At 39.0% G+C, this 16,478-nt stretch overlaps 13 protein-coding genes across 13 annotated transcripts, besides 26 other annotated features; 1 reads left to right on the top strand and 12 right to left on the bottom strand. All coding sequences in view use genetic code 2, as the record gives it.

Annotated features, from left to right (window-relative positions):
• Positions 1-974: a repeat region (control region; region may include an origin for replicating the heavy strand).
• Positions 975-1,046, bottom strand: a tRNA (tRNA-Pro).
• Position 1,047: 1 nt separating this feature from the next.
• Positions 1,048-1,118, bottom strand: a tRNA (tRNA-Thr).
• On the bottom strand, positions 1,119-2,262 carry CYTB (cytochrome b). The gene has a single exon. A coding segment is annotated over exon 1 (1,144 nt).
• Positions 2,263-2,265: 3 nt separating this feature from the next.
• Positions 2,266-2,333, top strand: a tRNA (tRNA-Glu).
• Positions 2,334-2,855, top strand: ND6 (NADH dehydrogenase subunit 6). Its single transcript has one exon. The coding sequence runs from the start codon at positions 2,334-2,336 to the stop codon at positions 2,853-2,855; it is 522 nt and encodes a 173-aa protein (YP_002726517.1).
• ND5 (NADH dehydrogenase subunit 5) lies at positions 2,851-4,653 on the bottom strand. The gene has a single exon. It carries the CDS (start codon positions 4,651-4,653, stop codon positions 2,851-2,853), a length of 1,803 nt encoding a protein of 600 aa, YP_002726516.1.
• Positions 4,654-4,725, bottom strand: a tRNA (tRNA-Leu).
• Positions 4,725-4,790, bottom strand: a tRNA (tRNA-Ser).
• Positions 4,791-4,860, bottom strand: a tRNA (tRNA-His).
• ND4 (NADH dehydrogenase subunit 4) lies at positions 4,861-6,241 on the bottom strand. Its single transcript has one exon. A coding segment is annotated over exon 1 (1,381 nt).
• Positions 6,235-6,531, bottom strand: ND4L (NADH dehydrogenase subunit 4L). The gene has a single exon. The coding sequence runs from the start codon at positions 6,529-6,531 to the stop codon at positions 6,235-6,237; it is 297 nt and encodes a 98-aa protein (YP_002726514.1).
• Positions 6,532-6,601, bottom strand: a tRNA (tRNA-Arg).
• ND3 (NADH dehydrogenase subunit 3) lies at positions 6,602-6,950 on the bottom strand. The gene has a single exon. A coding segment is annotated over exon 1 (349 nt).
• Positions 6,951-7,018, bottom strand: a tRNA (tRNA-Gly).
• Positions 7,019-7,802, bottom strand: COX3 (cytochrome c oxidase subunit III). The gene has a single exon. A coding segment is annotated over exon 1 (784 nt).
• Positions 7,803-8,485, bottom strand: ATP6 (ATP synthase F0 subunit 6). Its single transcript has one exon. A coding segment is annotated over exon 1 (683 nt).
• Positions 8,455-8,640, bottom strand: ATP8 (ATP synthase F0 subunit 8). The gene has a single exon. It carries the CDS (start codon positions 8,638-8,640, stop codon positions 8,455-8,457), a length of 186 nt encoding a protein of 61 aa, YP_002726510.1.
• A 1-nt stretch (position 8,641) lies between these two features.
• Positions 8,642-8,714, bottom strand: a tRNA (tRNA-Lys).
• On the bottom strand, positions 8,715-9,401 carry COX2 (cytochrome c oxidase subunit II). Its single transcript has one exon. It carries the CDS (start codon positions 9,399-9,401, stop codon positions 8,715-8,717), a length of 687 nt encoding a protein of 228 aa, YP_002726509.1.
• Positions 9,402-9,471, bottom strand: a tRNA (tRNA-Asp).
• Positions 9,472-9,473: 2 nt separating this feature from the next.
• Positions 9,474-9,544, top strand: a tRNA (tRNA-Ser).
• On the bottom strand, positions 9,536-11,083 carry COX1 (cytochrome c oxidase subunit I). The gene has a single exon. It carries the CDS (start codon positions 11,081-11,083, stop codon positions 9,536-9,538), a length of 1,548 nt encoding a protein of 515 aa, YP_002726508.1.
• A 1-nt stretch (position 11,084) lies between these two features.
• Positions 11,085-11,156, top strand: a tRNA (tRNA-Tyr).
• Positions 11,157-11,222, top strand: a tRNA (tRNA-Cys).
• Positions 11,221-11,246: a stem loop (may function as an origin for replicating the light strand).
• A 1-nt stretch (position 11,247) lies between these two features.
• Positions 11,248-11,320, bottom strand: a tRNA (tRNA-Asn).
• A 1-nt stretch (position 11,321) lies between these two features.
• Positions 11,322-11,390, top strand: a tRNA (tRNA-Ala).
• Position 11,391: 1 nt separating this feature from the next.
• Positions 11,392-11,466, bottom strand: a tRNA (tRNA-Trp).
• ND2 (NADH dehydrogenase subunit 2) lies at positions 11,467-12,505 on the bottom strand. The gene has a single exon. A coding segment is annotated over exon 1 (1,039 nt).
• Positions 12,506-12,574, bottom strand: a tRNA (tRNA-Met).
• Positions 12,574-12,644, top strand: a tRNA (tRNA-Gln).
• Positions 12,644-12,712, bottom strand: a tRNA (tRNA-Ile).
• On the bottom strand, positions 12,713-13,683 carry ND1 (NADH dehydrogenase subunit 1). Its single transcript has one exon. A coding segment is annotated over exon 1 (971 nt).
• Positions 13,684-13,759, bottom strand: a tRNA (tRNA-Leu).
• Positions 13,760-15,371, bottom strand: an rRNA (l-rRNA).
• Positions 15,372-15,440, bottom strand: a tRNA (tRNA-Val).
• Positions 15,441-16,408, bottom strand: an rRNA (s-rRNA).
• Positions 16,409-16,478, bottom strand: a tRNA (tRNA-Phe).

Genomic DNA, 16,478 nt, shown 5'->3' with positions numbered 1-16,478 from the left:
ATATGTATATATATAAGTACATACAATATGATATATATGATATATATGGTATATATGATATATATGATATATATGATATATATGATATATATGATATATATGATATATATGATATATATGTCCTATTGGTTTGTGTAATGCTTATACGGTTTAAAGTTGTGTCAGTTTAGTTAGTCTTGGATTTAGGGGTTTGGCAAAGAAGTAAATAGTTATTCCGGGCTGATGTTGAGTTTAATGGGGGGGGGGGGGTTTAACTAAAAGGTATAGTTGTAATAGGTTAGGCTTGTAAATCACTGTTGTGGGTTTTTATAAAGATATATGTCTTGCAAGCATTAATTAATAATACCATTGATTATCTTGCACGACCAATCATCTTAAACGTAGGTCCAGTTTCATCAATTCGGCAGGTATCAGTTATGCGGGCCTGAACCTACAGAGAAAAAAAAGACTACTATATGCAAGTAAAGCTACCTTATGCCAGGTTATAAATTTAATGTATAGAACTCATTTAACCAGAGGCCTCTTAAAAAGAGATGAATGAACTTACCCAATTTGATGTGGTTGAAAAAACAACCAGAGGCCAGAATAGATCAGTTATGTACGCCATGAATTAATGGGCTTGAAACTGGTAATGTTGTATCTTACTAACAAGGGTTGCTTATTTCTCGTGATGAGTTAAACTAAGAAATAACCTATTACTGTGACGATATTCATGGTTAAGAATAATTGCTTAATGTTATGTCCTATACCATTTCATTTTTATTACCTATATAATAGTCATTTAATTTAAACAGTTTATGTAAATTCAATAATTTTATGTTTTAGGTCAAATTAATCAGCAGTACTACTGGTCATATGCTAGCGGTAAATAAGTAGATGTACAATAATACATAGGTAAGTATTGCGGCTATTGGTCTTACTGGGCACGGTAGAGGATATAGGTACCATTTGTGTGTTCGCTTTTATTTTTGCGTCAAAGGATAGTTTAATTGACAGGATTCCGGTTTTGGGGCCCGGGGAAGAAGGTTTAAGTCCTTCTCTTTTGATTATTCTAGGAAGGTTATAGTTTTCAATCTTTGGTTTACAAGACCAATGCTTTGGGGTTAAGCTACTAGAATATTTTAGTTTTAATATTTTGTTTTCGATTATGCCTGTTGTTGGTATAAGGACAAGTAGGATTAGGAAGTAAAGGCTAGAGGCTACTTGACCGATGGTAATAAATGGATCTTCGACTGGTTGGCCTCCAATTCATGTTAGTACTAGGAGATCAGCTACTAGGGATCAAAATAGGATTTGAGTGAGTGGTCGGAATGAGGCTGTTCGTTGTTTTGATGTGTGTAGGGTGGGTATTAAGAATAGTACTAGAATTGAGGATAGTAGGGCTAGTACTCCGCCTAGTTTGTTTGGGATTGATCGTAGGATTGCGTAGGCAAATAGAAAATATCATTCTGGTTTAATGTGGGGAGGGGTGGATAGAGGGTTAGCTGGTGTGAAGTTGTCTGGGTCTCCTAGTAGGTATGGGGAGAAAAATGTTAGGGTTAGGAGAAAGGTTAATATTAAGATGAGTCCTAGTAAGTCTTTGTAGGAGAAGTAGGGGTGGAATGGAATTTTGTCAGAGTTTGAGTTTAGTCCTGTTGGGTTGTTTGAACCTGTTTCGTGTAGGAATAGTAGGTGTACTATTGTAAGACCGGTGATGGCAAATGGTAGTAGAAAGTGAAAGGTGAAGAATCGTGTTAGGGTTGCGTTGTCTACTGAGAAGCCTCCTCAGATTCATTGTACTAGTGTATTACCGATGTATGGGATGGCTGATAGTAAGTTGGTGATGACAGTAGCCCCTCAAAATGATATTTGTCCTCATGGTAGGACGTAACCTACGAATGCGGTGGCTATTACTAGTAGTAGGAGGATAATTCCGGTGTTTCAGGTTTCTTTGTATAGGTAGGAGCCGTAGTAGATTCCTCGTCCGATATGGAGATAGATACATATAAAAAATAGGGAGGCTCCGTTGGCGTGTATGTTGCGGATAAGTCATCCGTATTGTACATCTCGGGTGATGTGGGCGATTGATGAGAAAGCTATAGAGATGTCTGGTGAGTAATGTATTGCTAGGAAGATTCCAGTGATGATTTGTAGTGCTAAGCAGGTAGCTAGTAGTGATCCGAAGTTTCATCATGCAGAGATGTTAGAGGGGCTTGGTAAGTCGATGAATGAGTTATTGATGATTTTTATTATTGGATGGGTTTTTCGTAGGTTCGTGGCCATTAAGTTTTTGTAGTTGAATACAACGGTGGTTTTTCAAATCATTGGTCTTGGTTGAAGTCCAGGCGAAAATTATGATGTATTTTGCATTTTTATTTGGGTTTTGTTTTGTTTTTTGGATGGTTGGGGTGTCTTGTAATCCGTCCCCATATTATGGGGTTTTAAGCTTGGTTCTGGGAGCGGCTTTTGGTTGTGGGTTATTAGTTAGTATAGGAGGGTCTTTTGTTTCTGTAGTGTTATTTTTAATTTATTTGGGTGGTATGTTAGTTATTTTTGCTTATTCATCTGCGTTAGTGGAAGAGCCTTATCCTGTTGCATGAGGTAATCGGGGTGGAGTGGTTTATGTATATGATTTATGTTTTAGTTATTGTAAGGTATGGGGTAATGTGTTATTGACTGTGGAGTATGGAAAGGTATGGTGGTGTTACAATTGATGCTGGTGGGTTGTTTGTTGTTCGGTGAAATTTTGGTGGGGTAGCGTGGTTTTATTTGGTAGTTGGTTGTTTTTAATTGCTGGTTGAGGGTTGTTGTTGACGTTATTTGTTGTGATGGAGCTGGTTCGTGGTTTGTCTCGTGGGGTGCTTCGTCCGATTAGGTGGTGAGGAGTATTAGTAATGTTAGTGATAGGATAAATGAGGTTATATAGATTTTAATAAGGCCCTTTTGTGATGAAGATGAGATTGTAATTGGGGTGATTTGTGATTTGCTTAATCCTTTTGGGCCAACGTTTTCATATCAGGCTAGATCGATTAGATGTGTTGTGATGTTTTGGCTAAATTTTAAGTTTATTATTGGTAGTGAACGGTGTATTAGGGTGTTGAAGTATGCTAATAAGTTTGAAAGGTTGTGGATGTTGGAGGGTTTTTGGGTTTTGTTTATTATTATGGTTAATTCTAAAGCTAGTAATAGGCCTAGGATTGTTATTGTTAATGCTGTGGTTTTAATGTATGTTGGTATAGTTGTTGGAGGAGTTTTTAATGGTGCGATGTTTAGTGAAATAAGTAATCCTGCGATGATGCTGCCTATTGCTAGGCGGGTGATCGGGTTGATGATTGTTGGGTTATTTTCGTTTAATAGAAGTGTGGAGGGGTATCGTGGGTTTCCTGTTTGTACGAAGATTAAGATGCGGAGACTGTAGATTGTGGTGAATGAGGTTGCAATTAATGTTAGGAGTAGGGCTCAGGCGTTTATATATGATGTGTTTATAGTTTCGATAATAATGTCTTTGGAGTAGAATCCAGTTATGAATGGTATACCTGTAAGTGCTATGCTGCCAATAGTTAGGCATGAAGAGGTAATTGGTAGGGATTTGTGTAGTCCTCCTATTTTTCGAATGTCTTGTTCGTTATTTAGGTTGTGAATAATAGAGCCTGAGCATAGGAATAGTATGGCTTTAAAGAATGCGTGTATGGAGATGTGTAGGAAAGCTAGTTGTGGTTGGTTTAGGCCGATAGTCACTATTATAAGGCCTAGTTGGCTTGATGTGGAGAAGGCAATGATTTTTTTGATATCATTTTGAGTTAGGGCACAAAAAGCTGTGAATAGTGTGGTGGTGGCTCCTAGACAGAGGCAGATTGAAAGGGCTGTGTTATTGGTGGTTAAGATTGGGTGTATTCGAATTAGTAGGAAGATGCCAGCAACTACTATAGTGCTTGAGTGTAGTAATGCTGAGACTGGGGTGGGGCCTTCTATAGCTGCTGGTAGTCAGGGATGGAGGCCAAATTGGGCTGATTTTCCTGTTGCGGCTAGGATTAGCCCTAGGAGTGGAAGTAGTGGGGTAGTATTGGTGTGGGTGAAGATTTGTTGTAGTTCTCATGTGTTTAGGTTTGTTGATAATCAGGCTATACTGAGGATTAGTCCAATGTCTCCAATACGGTTATAGATAATGGCTTGTAGGGCTGATAAATTTGCTTCTGCTCGTCCATGTCATCATCCAATTAGGAGGAAGGATATAATTCCTACTCCTTCTCAGCCGATGAAAAATTGGAATATGTTATTAGCTGTTACTAAAATTATTATGGCTACTAGAAAGATTAGTAGGTATTTGAAGAATTTTGTGATATGAGGATCGGTGGCTATGTATCAGTGTGTAAATTCTAGGATGGATCATGTGACATATAAGGCGATTGGGACAAACATGATAGAGTATTGATCAAATTTAAAGCTTATGTTTATGGTGAATGTGGATGTGGTTAATCAGTGTAGGTTAGTGATGATAGATTCGATGTCTGTATAAATGAAGGAGACTAATGGGATCAAGGTGATGAAGAATGCTATTTTTACTGCTGTTTTTGTTTTTATAGGTGTTCATGTTTTAGGGTGCGCTGGTGTTGTTAGTGGGAGTATTAGTGTAATTAAGGCTAGGAGGAAGGTTGAATTTATTAGTAGAGTCATTACTTTTACTTGGAATTGCACCAAGGGTTTGTGGTTCCTAAAACCAGTGGATTACTTCTATCCTTTAAAAGTGAGGGAGCTGAGGGATTAATCTCAGATGTAGGAATTAGCAGTTCTTATTGTATTATACCTCTCTCGGTTTATAAGGAGATTTTAACTCCTATTTTTAGAGCCACAGTCTAATGTTTGTTTTGAAACTATATTAACAATAGAAGGGGCCTCAGATTAGTTCTGGTTTTATTATTAGTAGGGTTATTGGTAGAATGTGTAGTGATATGAGGAGATGTTCTCGTGTGTGGGTTGGGGAAATAGTTTTGATATATGAGGGTGTTTCTCCTCATTGTGTTGTAGATAGTATATATAGGGTATAGGTAGCAGTGATTAGGGTTCGTAAGCCTGTTAATAGGATTGTAATGTTGGATCAATTAAATAGTGAGGTAATAATGGTTAATTCTCCTATTAGGTTAATGGTTGGTGGAAGGGCTATATTGGTTAAGCTGGCGAGTAATCATCATAAGCTTATTAGGGGGAGTAAAAGTTGTATATTTCGGGCTAATAGTAGTGTTCGGCTGTGGGTTCGTTCGTAATTTGTATTAGCTAGGCAGAAAAGTATTGATGATGTTAAGCCGTGGGCAATTATAAGTGTAATTGCGCCGGTGTAGGCTCATTGGGTTTGTGTTAGTGTTGCGGCGATAACTAGACCTATATGGCTTACTGATGAGTAGGCGATTAGTGATTTTAGGTCTGTTTGTCGCAAGCAGATAGAGCTAGTTATGATTACTCCTCATAGTGCAAGTGCCATAAAGGGGTAGGAAAGTGTTTTTGATAAGGGGGTTATTATTATTGTGACACGGATAATGCCGTATTTTCCTAGTTTTAGTAATACTGCGGCTAGAATTATTGAGCCTGCGATTGGGGCTTCTACATGTGCTTTTGGTAATCATAAGTGTAACCCGTATAGCGGTATTTTGGTTATGAAGGCTATTAGTAGTGCAAATCATCATGTTGTGTAGGTTCATGAGTTCCGTATGGTAGGTTGAGTTAGTGTTATTGTGTGTATAGATAGGGAACCATTTTTAGTTTTTAGGGATAAGAGAGCGATTAGTAGTGGGAGAGATCCAATGAGGGTATAAAATAGGAAGTAAGTTCCTGCACTTAGTCGTTCTATTTGGTTGCCTCATCGTGTGATGATTACTAGCGTTGGGATAAGTGTAGTTTCGAATGCGATGAAGAATATAATTAGTTCTGTGGTTGAGAAGGCTAGTATTAGTGAGATTTGTAGTAAGATGATGGTGAAGGTGAAGATCCGTTTTCGTGAAGTTGGTTCGGTGGTTAGGTGGTTTTGGCTAGCTAAGATTATTAGGGGGGTGAGTCAGCATGATAGGATTAATAGTGGAGCTGAGATTTGGTCTACTCCTAAGTAATTATTGGAAAAGTTTATGGTTGGTTCTATGGAAGGTTTGAATCATTGTAAGCTTAGAGTGGCGATTATTAGGCTATGAATTAATGTAGAGATCCATAGTTGTTTTGGTTTACATAGTGTGGTTATTGGTAGTAATATAATTGTTGGGAGTAGGATTTTTAGCATTGTAAAAGATTTAGGTTTTGTAGTTGGTCTGAACCATGAGTTCGTGAAGATGCTACTAGTAAAGATAGGCCTATGCCAGCTTCGCAGGCTGAGAAGGATAATATTAGTATGGGGGTGAGTATAAGTGATGGGGTTTGTAGTTGGGTGGGTCATATTGCTAAGGCAATAAATAGAGATAGTATAATGCTTTCTAGGCATAGTAGGGTTGAGATTAAATGAGTTCGGTGTAGTGAGAGGCCTATAATACTGATGATGAAGGTGGAGTGGTAGCTGAAGTGTAATGGTGTCATTTGGAAACCATGAATTTCAATCATGATTTACTAAGTCGAAATTAGTTGTCTTGTGTTAGACTAGTTACCTATTCTGCTCATTCTAGGCCTCCTTGGATTCATTCATAGGTAAGGCCTAGTGTTAGTAGAAGTAGAATAATAAGGGTTCAGGTGAAGGTTAGGGTTGGAGATGGGAGTTGAGTGGCTCATGGTAGGGGTAAGAGTAGTGCAATTTCTAGGTCAAATAGTAGGAATAAGATTGCTACAAGGAAGAATCGGATTGAGAATGGTAGACGGGCTGATTCTAGTGGGTCAAATCCACATTCGTATGGGGATAATTTTTCGTTGTCTGGTTTTATTATTGTTAGTCAGTAGTTTAATATTATTAGGATTGTTGAGAGAATAAGGGCTATTGTTATGATAGATATTGTTACGTTCATTGCTCTTCTTTAGGGTTGAACTAAAACTTAGTGATTGGAAGTCACTTGTACTGTTATACTAGGGGAGCATGAGCCTCATCAGTAGATTGATACGTAGAGGAATAGTCATACAACGTCTACGAAGTGTCAATATCAGGCGGCTGCTTCAAATCCGAAGTGGTGGGTAGAGGTGAAATGGAATTTAATTTGTCGTAGTAAGCAGACAATTAGGAATGTTGAGCCGATAATTACGTGGAGCCCGTGAAAGCCTGTTGCTACAAAAAATGTTGAGCCGTATACTCCATCGGCAATTGTGAATGGGGCTTCGTAGTATTCTATAGCTTGTAATGCTGTGAAGTATAGTCCTAGTAGAATTGTAATGGTGAGGGCTTGGGTGGTTTGGTTTCGGTTTGCTTCTATTAGGCTATGATGGGCTCAGGTAATTGTTACTCCTGAGGCTAATAATACTGCTGTATTTAATAGGGGAACTTCGAATGGGTTTAGTGGTGTGATTCCTGTAGGTGGTCAACATCCTCCTAGTTCTGGGGTAGGGGCTAGGCTTGAATGGTAGAAAGCTCAGAAAAATCCGATAAAGAAAAATACTTCTGATGTGATGAATAAGATTATACCATATCGTAAGCCTTTTTGTACTGGGGGAGTATGATGTCCTTGGAAAGTTCCTTCTCGGATAATATCTCGTCATCATTGAAATATGGTTAGGAGTATGGTTAGTAAACCTAGGGTTATTAGTAGTATTGAGTTGTAGTGAAATCATATGGCGAGTCCTGAGGTTATTAGTAGTGCTGCTGCTGCTCCTGTTAATGGTCATGGGCTTGGATCAACTATATGGTAGGCGTGTGTTTGGTGGGCCATTAGGTGTTTTCTTGTAAATATAGGCTTAGTAGAAGAACAAATACGTAAGCTTGAATTATGGCTACAGCTAATTCTAAAATTGTTAGTAAGGAAAGAATAGTTATAGTTAGTAATGATAGGGTGGGTATTGTTGGGAGTAGGGCTAGTGTTGCGGTTGAGGTAAGCTGAATTAGTAGATGTCCGGCTGTTAAGTTGGCTGTGAGTCGTACACCTAAAGCTAATGGTCGGATGAATAGGCTGATTGTTTCGATGATGATAAGGATTGGAGTTAATAGGGTTGGAGTGCCTTCTGGTAATAGGTGTCCTAGTGATGTTGTTGGTTGGTTTCGAAGTCCTGTGAGTACTGTAGCGAGTCATATTGGGATGGCTAGTCCTATGTTTAAGGAAAGTTGTGTGGTAGGAGTAAAGGTGTATGGTAGAAGTCCTAGTAGGTTAATTGTTAATAGTATGGTTATTAATGATGTTAGGATGATGGATCATTGATGGCCCGTTTTGTTAATTGGGAGTATCAGTTGTTTTGTGAATGAGTTGATTATTCATGATTGGAGCGTTGAAAAACGGTTGGTTAATCATCGGGTGTTTTGGGTGGGAAAAATAATTGATGGTATTAGTAAGGCTAGAATGGTTAGTGGAATTCCTAGGATTTGTGGGCTTATGAATTGGTCGAAGAATGTTGGGTTCATGGTCAGGTTCAGGGGTTTATATTGACTTTATTGTTTTTATTAGTTGGATTGTTTATTGATAGGTAAGATGTAATTTTTGGTTGTAAGATGATGGTGTAAATTAGTCATGTGGAGAGTAGAATTATAAGTCATGGATTTGGGTTAAGTTGGGGCATATCACTAAGGAGGGTGGGGAGTTCTCTTTTTCTAGCTTAAAAGGCTAGCGCTATCCTGTTTAGCTTCTATAGTGTTAAGAAAGTATTAGTGAAGATCAGTTTTCAAAGTGTTGTAGGGGTACGGATTCTACTACGATTGGTATGAAGCTATGGTTGGCGCCGCAGATTTCTGAGCATTGTCCGAAGAATACTCCTGGTCGAGTAATGATGAAGGTTGCTTGGTTTAGTCGTCCTGGGATGGCATCTGTTTTTACACCTAGTGATGGCACTGCTCATGAGTGTAGGACGTCTTCAGCTGAGATTAGTATTCGGATAGGTGATTCTATTGGTATTACTATACGATGGTCTACCTCTAGTAATCGGAAGTGTCCGTTTGGTAGATCTTGGGTTGGAATTATGTAAGAGTCGAATTCAAGATTTTCGTAGTCAGTATATTCATATGTTCAGTATCATTGATGTCCTATGGCTTTGATGGTTAAGTGTGGGTTATTAATTTCGTCTATTAAGTACAGTACTGGTAAAGATGGGAGTGCAATGTGATTAAGGACAATAGCTGGTAAGATGGTCCAAATTATCTCTACTTCTTGAGCATTTATAGTGTTGGTGTATGTTAGTTTTGTTGTTATTATTAGTGTGATGATGTAAAGTACTAGAGTACTAATTAAGAATACAATTATTAGAGTGTGGTCGTGGAAGTGGAGGAGTTCTTCTATAATAGGTGATATTGCATCTTGGAATCCTAATTGAAGGGGATGTGCCATTAAGTCGTAAAGGGATTTCACCTATAATTTAACCTTGACAAGGTTAAGTAATATCTTTTACTAACGTCTTTAAAGAAGGAAACATAGAGGTTATGTGGTTGGCTTGAAACTAATTTAAGGGGGTTCGATTCCCTCCTTTCTTGGGTTTGTACGTGAGCTGGTTCTTCGTATGTGTGATATGGGGGAGGGCAGCCATGTAATCATTCTACATTGGTAATTGTAAGTTCTACTGTTGCGACTTTTCGTTTTGAGGAGAATGCTTCTCAAATGATGAATATTATTATAATTACTGCTACTATAGAAATTAAAGATCCGATTGATGAGATGGAATTTCATAGGGTGTATGCGTCTGGATAATGAGAATAGCGTCGTGGTATTCCAGCTAGTCCTAAGAAATGTTGAGGGAAGAAGGTTATGTTAACGCCTGTAAATATTACTCCAAAATGTACTTTTGTTCAGGTTTGGTGTAGTGAATATCCTGTGAAAAGAGGGAATCAGTGAGTAAATCCTGCTATGATGGCAAATACGGCCCCTATTGAAAGAACATAGTGGAAGTGTGCCACTACATAATAAGTATCGTGTAATACAATGTCTAGTGATGAGTTGGCTAATACAATACCTGTTAATCCGCCAATAGTGAAGAGGAAGATGAAACCTAGGGCTCAGAGTATGGCAGCGTCTCATTTAATTATTCCACCATGTAGAGTGGCTAATCAGCTGAATACTTTTACTCCTGTTGGGATGGCAATAATTATTGTTGCGGATGTGAAATAAGCTCGTGTATTTACGTCTATTCCAACGGTGGATATGTGGTGGGCTCATACGATGAAGCCCAGGAAACCCATGGATATTATTGCTCAAACTATTCCTATGTAGCCGAATGGTTCTTTTTTACCAGAGTAATAGGTGACGATGTGGGAGATTATGCCAAATCCTGGAAGGATTAAGATGTATACTTCAGGATGACCAAAGAATCAGAATAGGTGTTGATATAGGATTGGGTCTCCTCCCCCTGAGGGATCAAAGAAGGTTGTGTTTAGATTTCGGTCTGTAAGTAGTATGGTAATGCCTGCAGCAAGTACTGGTAGCGAGAGTAGTAATAGAACAGCTGTAATTAGTACAGATCATACGAATAAGGGTGTTTGGTATTGTGATATGGCAGGGGATTTTATGTTGATTGCTGTAGTAATGAAGTTGATAGCGCCTAAGATTGAGGATACGCCAGCTAGGTGGAGGGAAAAGATAGTTAGGTCTACTGAAGCGCCAGCGTGGGCCAGGTTTCCGGCTAATGGGGGATATACTGTTCAACCTGTACCTGCTCCTGCTTCAATTCCTGATGATGCTAGAGGTAGTAATAGTGATGGGGGTAGGAGTCAAAAGCTTATGTTGTTTATACGTGGAAATGCTATGTCTGGTGCTCCAATTATTAGTGGAACAAGTCAGTTTCCGAAACCGCCAATTATAATTGGTATAACTATAAACAAGATTATAATGAAAGCATGGGCTGTAACGATAACATTATAAATTTGGTCATCTCCTAGGAGAGTTCCTGGTTGGCTTAGTTCTGCACGGATTAATAGACTGAGTGCTGTGCCTACTATTCCTGCTCATGCCCCAAAGATCAAGTATAGGGTGCCAATGTCTTTATGGTTGGTAGAAAAGAATCAACGGGTTAAAAACACAGGTAGGGTGGCTGAGTGTATTAGCGTTGGGCTGTAGTCCCTATTTACAGAGGTTTAATTCCTCTTCCTATCAGACCTTGTGGTGAAGTTCATGTTAAATTGCAAATTTGAAGATACACCTTTATTGGTGTCTGGGTTTTCCCGCTTTTTATAGAGCGGGAAAGTAGGCAAAAGCCCGCTGGATTGGGTATTTAGCTGTTAACTAAATTGTTATGGGATCAAGGCCCGTTTGTCTAGTAAGGCCTTAGCTTAATTAAAGTGTTTGAGTTGCATTCATGAGATATGGGATAGAATCCTGTAGGTCTTAGCAGAAACTAAGAGGTTTTATCTCTTGTTTGGGGCTTTGAAGGCCTCTGGTTTAAGTAGGTCTATCCTAAGTTTCTATGGGACGGTTAATAGGGTTGGTGTAATTGGAAGTATGATGGTTGATAATGTAGTTAATAATGCTAAGTGGGGTTTTTGGTTTGTTTTGTGGCGTCATTGTTGCGAATAGTTGGTTGAGTTTGGTGGTAATGTAATGGTTGTGTAGTATGAAATTCGTAGGTAGAAGAATAAGGTTAGGAGTGAGAGTATAGCTATTATAGTGGCTATAATAATTATATGTTGTTTAGTTAGTTCTTGTAGAATTAATCATTTTGGTATAAATCCTGTTAGTGGTGGTAGACCTGCAAGTGATATAAGGGTAAGTATTATTAGGGTGTTCATGGTTGGGAGTTTTGTTCATGAGGTTATTATTATAGAGATTTTGTTTGTTTCTAGGAGTTTGATTATTAGAAATATTGTTGAGGTTATGATGGTGTAGGTGTAAAATGTTAGTAGTATAAGTTTAGGGGATAAAGTAAGGATTGTGGCTATTCATCCTAGATGGGCGATGGAGGAGAATGCTATGATTTTTCGTAGCTGGGTTTGATTTAGTCCGTTTCATCCTCCAATTAGAGCAGATGTTAGTCCTAGTATTAGTAGTAGTGGTGTATTTAGGGATTGAGTAGTTATTGTTAGTAGTGATAGTGGGGCTAGTTTTTGTCAGGTAGCTAAGATTAGGGCTGTTGTTGTGGAGGTTCCTTGTATTACTTCTGGTAATCAGAAGTGAAATGGAGCTAGTCCTAGTTTAATGGCTAAGGCTGTGGTGAGGATTGTGCATGAGATGTTGTTGGATATTTGTGTAATGTTTCATTGTCCTAGTGTTCAGGCATTGGTAATGCTGGAGAATAGGATTAGTGTTGAGGCAGTTGCTTGTGTTAGAAAATATTTAGTGGCGGCTTCAGTTGCTCGTGGATGGTGTTGTTTGGCGATTAGGGGAATAATGGCTAGAGTGCTGATTTCTAGGCCAGTTCATGCTAGGATTCAGTGGTTACTTGAAATTGTTAATAGGGGTCCTATAATTAGGCTTGGAATGATGATTGTATTTGCGTGTGGATTCATTAGTATAGGAGGGATTTTAACCGACATTTTCGGGGTATGGGCCCGAAAGCTTAATTAGCTGACTTTACTAGGATGTAGTATAATGGAAGTATGGGGAGTTTTGATCTCTCTGGTGTAGGTTCAAGTCCTATTTTTCTAAGGAGACGAGAGGATTTTAGCCTCTGTTGTTCACCCTATCAAGGTGACCCTTTATTCAGGCACGTGTCCTAGGGTATAGGTGGGAGGCCTGATAGGGCGATTGGTATGGAGGTGTGTCATAGGCATAGTGCAAGGGTAATTGGGAGGAAGTTCTTTCATAGGAGGTGTATTAATTGGTCATATCGGAATCGTGGGTAGGAGGCTCGGATTCATAGGAAACCTCCTGAGAGTAGTATTACTTTTGATGTTAGTAATATGGAGAATAGTTCAGGGTTGTTGTTAATGTAGGTTGAGTTTAGAAATAGGATGGCAGTGAGAGTGTTTATTATTAGGATGTTGGCGTATTCTGCTAGGAAAAAGAGGGCGAATGGTCCGGCGGCATATTCAACGTTGAATCCTGATACTAGTTCGGATTCTCCTTCGGTAAGGTCAAATGGTGCTCGGTTAGTTTCTGCTAGTGTGGAAATATATCATATTATTATTAGTGGTCAGGAGGAGAATGCTAGGTATATTGGTTCTTGTGTTGTTATAAATGTTTGTATGTTGAATCCACCTGAAAATAGGGTTAGTGAGAGTAAGATAATTCCTAGGGTTACTTCATATGAGATTGTTTGGGCAACTGCTCGTAGAGCTCCTATTAAGGCATATTTAGAGTTTGAGGCTCAGCCTGATCATAGGATGGAGTAAACTATAAAGCTGGATATAGAGATTAGGAATAGTAGTCCTAAGTTTAGGTCAGCTAGTGGGAAGGGTAGTGGTAGTGGTAGTCAGATTGACAGAGCTAGTAGTAAGGCTAATATTGGGGATATTGTGAATAGTATAATGGACGAGTTTGATGGATAGATTGGTTCTTTAATAAATAGTTTTACGCCGTCTGCTACCGGTTGTAATAGTCCATAAGGGCCAATGATGTTTGGGCCTTTTCGGAGTTGTATGTACCCTAGGATTTTTCGTTCAATTAAGGTGAAGAAGGCGACGGCAATTAGAATTGGGATTATGTATATGAGTGGTGATATTAGGTTAGATAGTAGGGTCTTCATAGTTTGGGAGGGGAGTTGAACCCCTGAATAAAGGGTTTAGGCCTTCTGCATTTTTACCTGGCTCTGCCACCCGAACTTCGCCCTTTTTTGGGGCTTGGGATGCATAGTTTTATCCTTATTATTAGTTAAGTTGGTTTCATTAGTGTAAGGTAAGGCTTGTTTTTGATATGGGCCTTGGTTTTTCGGTCCTTTCGTACTGGAAAAAGCTCAAATTCTATAGATAGAAACCGACCTGGATTACTCCGGTCTGAACTCAGATCACGTGGGACTGTTAATCGTTGAACAAACGAACCCTTGATAGCGGTTGCACCATCAGGATGTCCTGATCCAACATCGAGGTCGTAAACCCCATCGTCGATATGGACTCTAAGATGGGATTGCGCTGTTATCCCTGGGGTAGCTTGGTTCGTTGATCAAATATATTGGATCATTTTTCCGTTGGCACTTTGAGTTGTGGGTCTAGGTTAAGAAGATATGTTCTTTTTCGGAGGTTTTGTTTTTCTCCGAGGTCACCCCAACCAAAAATATGGATCAAGAACTAGTAAATTATAAGTCTTTAGAGTGGGTGGGTGTAAATAGTTGATTTATATTTAAAGTTCCACAGGGTCTTCTCGTCTTATAGTGCTATCCTCGCTTTTGCACGGGGAGACCAATTTCACTGATTGTTTGTAAGAGACAGGTGGAACCTCGTTTGGCCATTCATTCTAGTCTTTATTTAAAAGACAAGTGATTACGCTACCTTTGCACGGTTAGGATACCGCGGCCGTTTAACAGTGTCACTGGGCAGGCATTACCTCTAATACTTGTTGTTGCTAGAGGCTATGTTTTTGGTAAACAGTCGGGCTCAGTTGTTTGCCTAGTTCCTTTTACAAATTTCAATCTTTCTTGTGAGCGCTCCTGTGTTGGGTTAACAGTTTAGTTTATATGGTGTGTTTAGTATTGTTAGTTTTATAATATTGGTTGTTAATAATCAGTAGTTTATCTATTATGATTTAAGCTAGCGCGTTAGAGAAGTTTTATCTTCTTGTTACTTATTTTAACATTAGTTCTTCTATTTGGGTAGAATAGCTCAATATTGTTTGGGGAAAAAATTGGTGTTGATATTTATTGTTAGTGAGCTTTGACGCTGTCTTTGGTGGTGGCTGCTTTAAGGCCTACGGTGGTAATGTTTAAGTGTTTTGTCCTCCATTTTAGGTTGTGTCCTTTTTCAATTGAGCTGTACCTCAATTGAGTATATCTTAAATTTCTCTTAAGTACTTTATATTGTTTTTAGGATATTTAAGGTTGAACTAATATTCTTTTATTGAGCAACCAGCTATCACCAAGTGCGTTAGGCTTCTCACCTCTACTTATAGGTCTTTCCACTCTTTTGCCACAGAGACGGATTTAAGCCTGATGATGTTGGCTGCCTTTAAGTAGCTCACTTGGTTTCGGGGGTTCAGACTTTAGTTCGCTTTGCTTGGATGTGCTAGTTAAACTATGATGCAAGAGGTATAAGGGTTAGTCTTTGCTTTTTGTGGCTGTCAGATATTTCATGTTTTTCATCTTTCCCTTGCGGTACTGTTTTTATTGCTCCAATATATCTTTTCTATCGCCTAATACTAGGATGGTAAAATGTTTTAGTTTGATGTTTGGTGGGATTGTTTTTTCTGTTGAGTTTGTGTTTGTTGGTTGGGCTAGGTTGTTGCTCAAAATAGTCCGGTTTAATGGACGTCTTTCAGGTGTAAGCTGAATGCTTTTGGTTAAGCTATGTTTTGATGTTCCAAGTACACCTTCCGGTGTACTTACCTTGTTACGACTTACCTCATCTGTAATGTTTGTTATGGTTTATTTATTGTTGATTAGGTTTATTTGAGGAGGGTGACGGGCGGTGTGTGCGTACCTCAGGACCGGCTTAAATTGGGCTCTATGCTCCCAGTTTACTGCTAAATCCTGCTTGTGAAACCTATTTCATGGTATTCTTCCGTGGTTATTTCTAAAGTAGAAAATGTAGCCCATTTCTTCCATCTCAATTAGGTACACCTTGACCTGACTTATTAATTGTTTAGGTTATTTTGCTTACTTTTGTGTCCCTCATGGGGACAGCTGGTGACGGTGGTATATAGGCGGATTTGGCAAGAGATGGTGAGGTAGATCGTGGAGTATCGATTATAGAACAGGCTCCTCTAGGGGGGTTTGAGGCACCGCCAAGTCTTTAGAGTTTTAAGCGTTTTGCTCGTAGTTCTCTGGCGGATATTTTTGTGTGTGAAATATCTAAGTTTAGGGCTAAGCATAGTAGGGTATCTAATCCTAGTTTGTGTCTTAGCGATCGTGGGTTCAAATTATTTTGTTGTATTAAGATTATTTTCATAGTGTGTTAATGCGTACTTTTACGTATGACAGTTTGGTACTTGGTTCACCTTAATTTTGTTAATAGTTTTTTTAGCCACATTTTACGCCGATTAGTTGTTAGTTTGGGCTTCTTGTATAACCGCGGTGGCTGGCACGAGGTTGACCAGCTCTCTTTGCTATAACTAAGTCAAGCTTGTGCTTATTGCTTAATTTTTATCACTGCTGAATATACCCTTGGGGGTGTGGCAGAACGAGGTGTCTTGGGCTGTCATGGTGTGCCTGATACCGGCTCCTTTTATCTGATTAGATGTATTAGGGCGTTTTCACTGGTATGCGGATACTTGCATGTGTAAGTTTAGCAAAAAGTAACAGTAAGGTTAGGACCAAATCTTTGTGTTTTTGGGGTTTGTGTGTCACCCATCTTGGCATCTTCAGTGCCGTGCTTTATAATAAGCTACAATAAC

The sequence above is a fragment of the mitochondrial genome of Eretmochelys imbricata, assembly GCF_965152235.1.
Source record: "Eretmochelys imbricata mitochondrion, complete genome".
Taxonomy (NCBI): Eukaryota; Metazoa; Chordata; order Testudines; family Cheloniidae; genus Eretmochelys; species Eretmochelys imbricata.
This window is presented reverse-complemented; position numbering and strand designations above follow the sequence as displayed.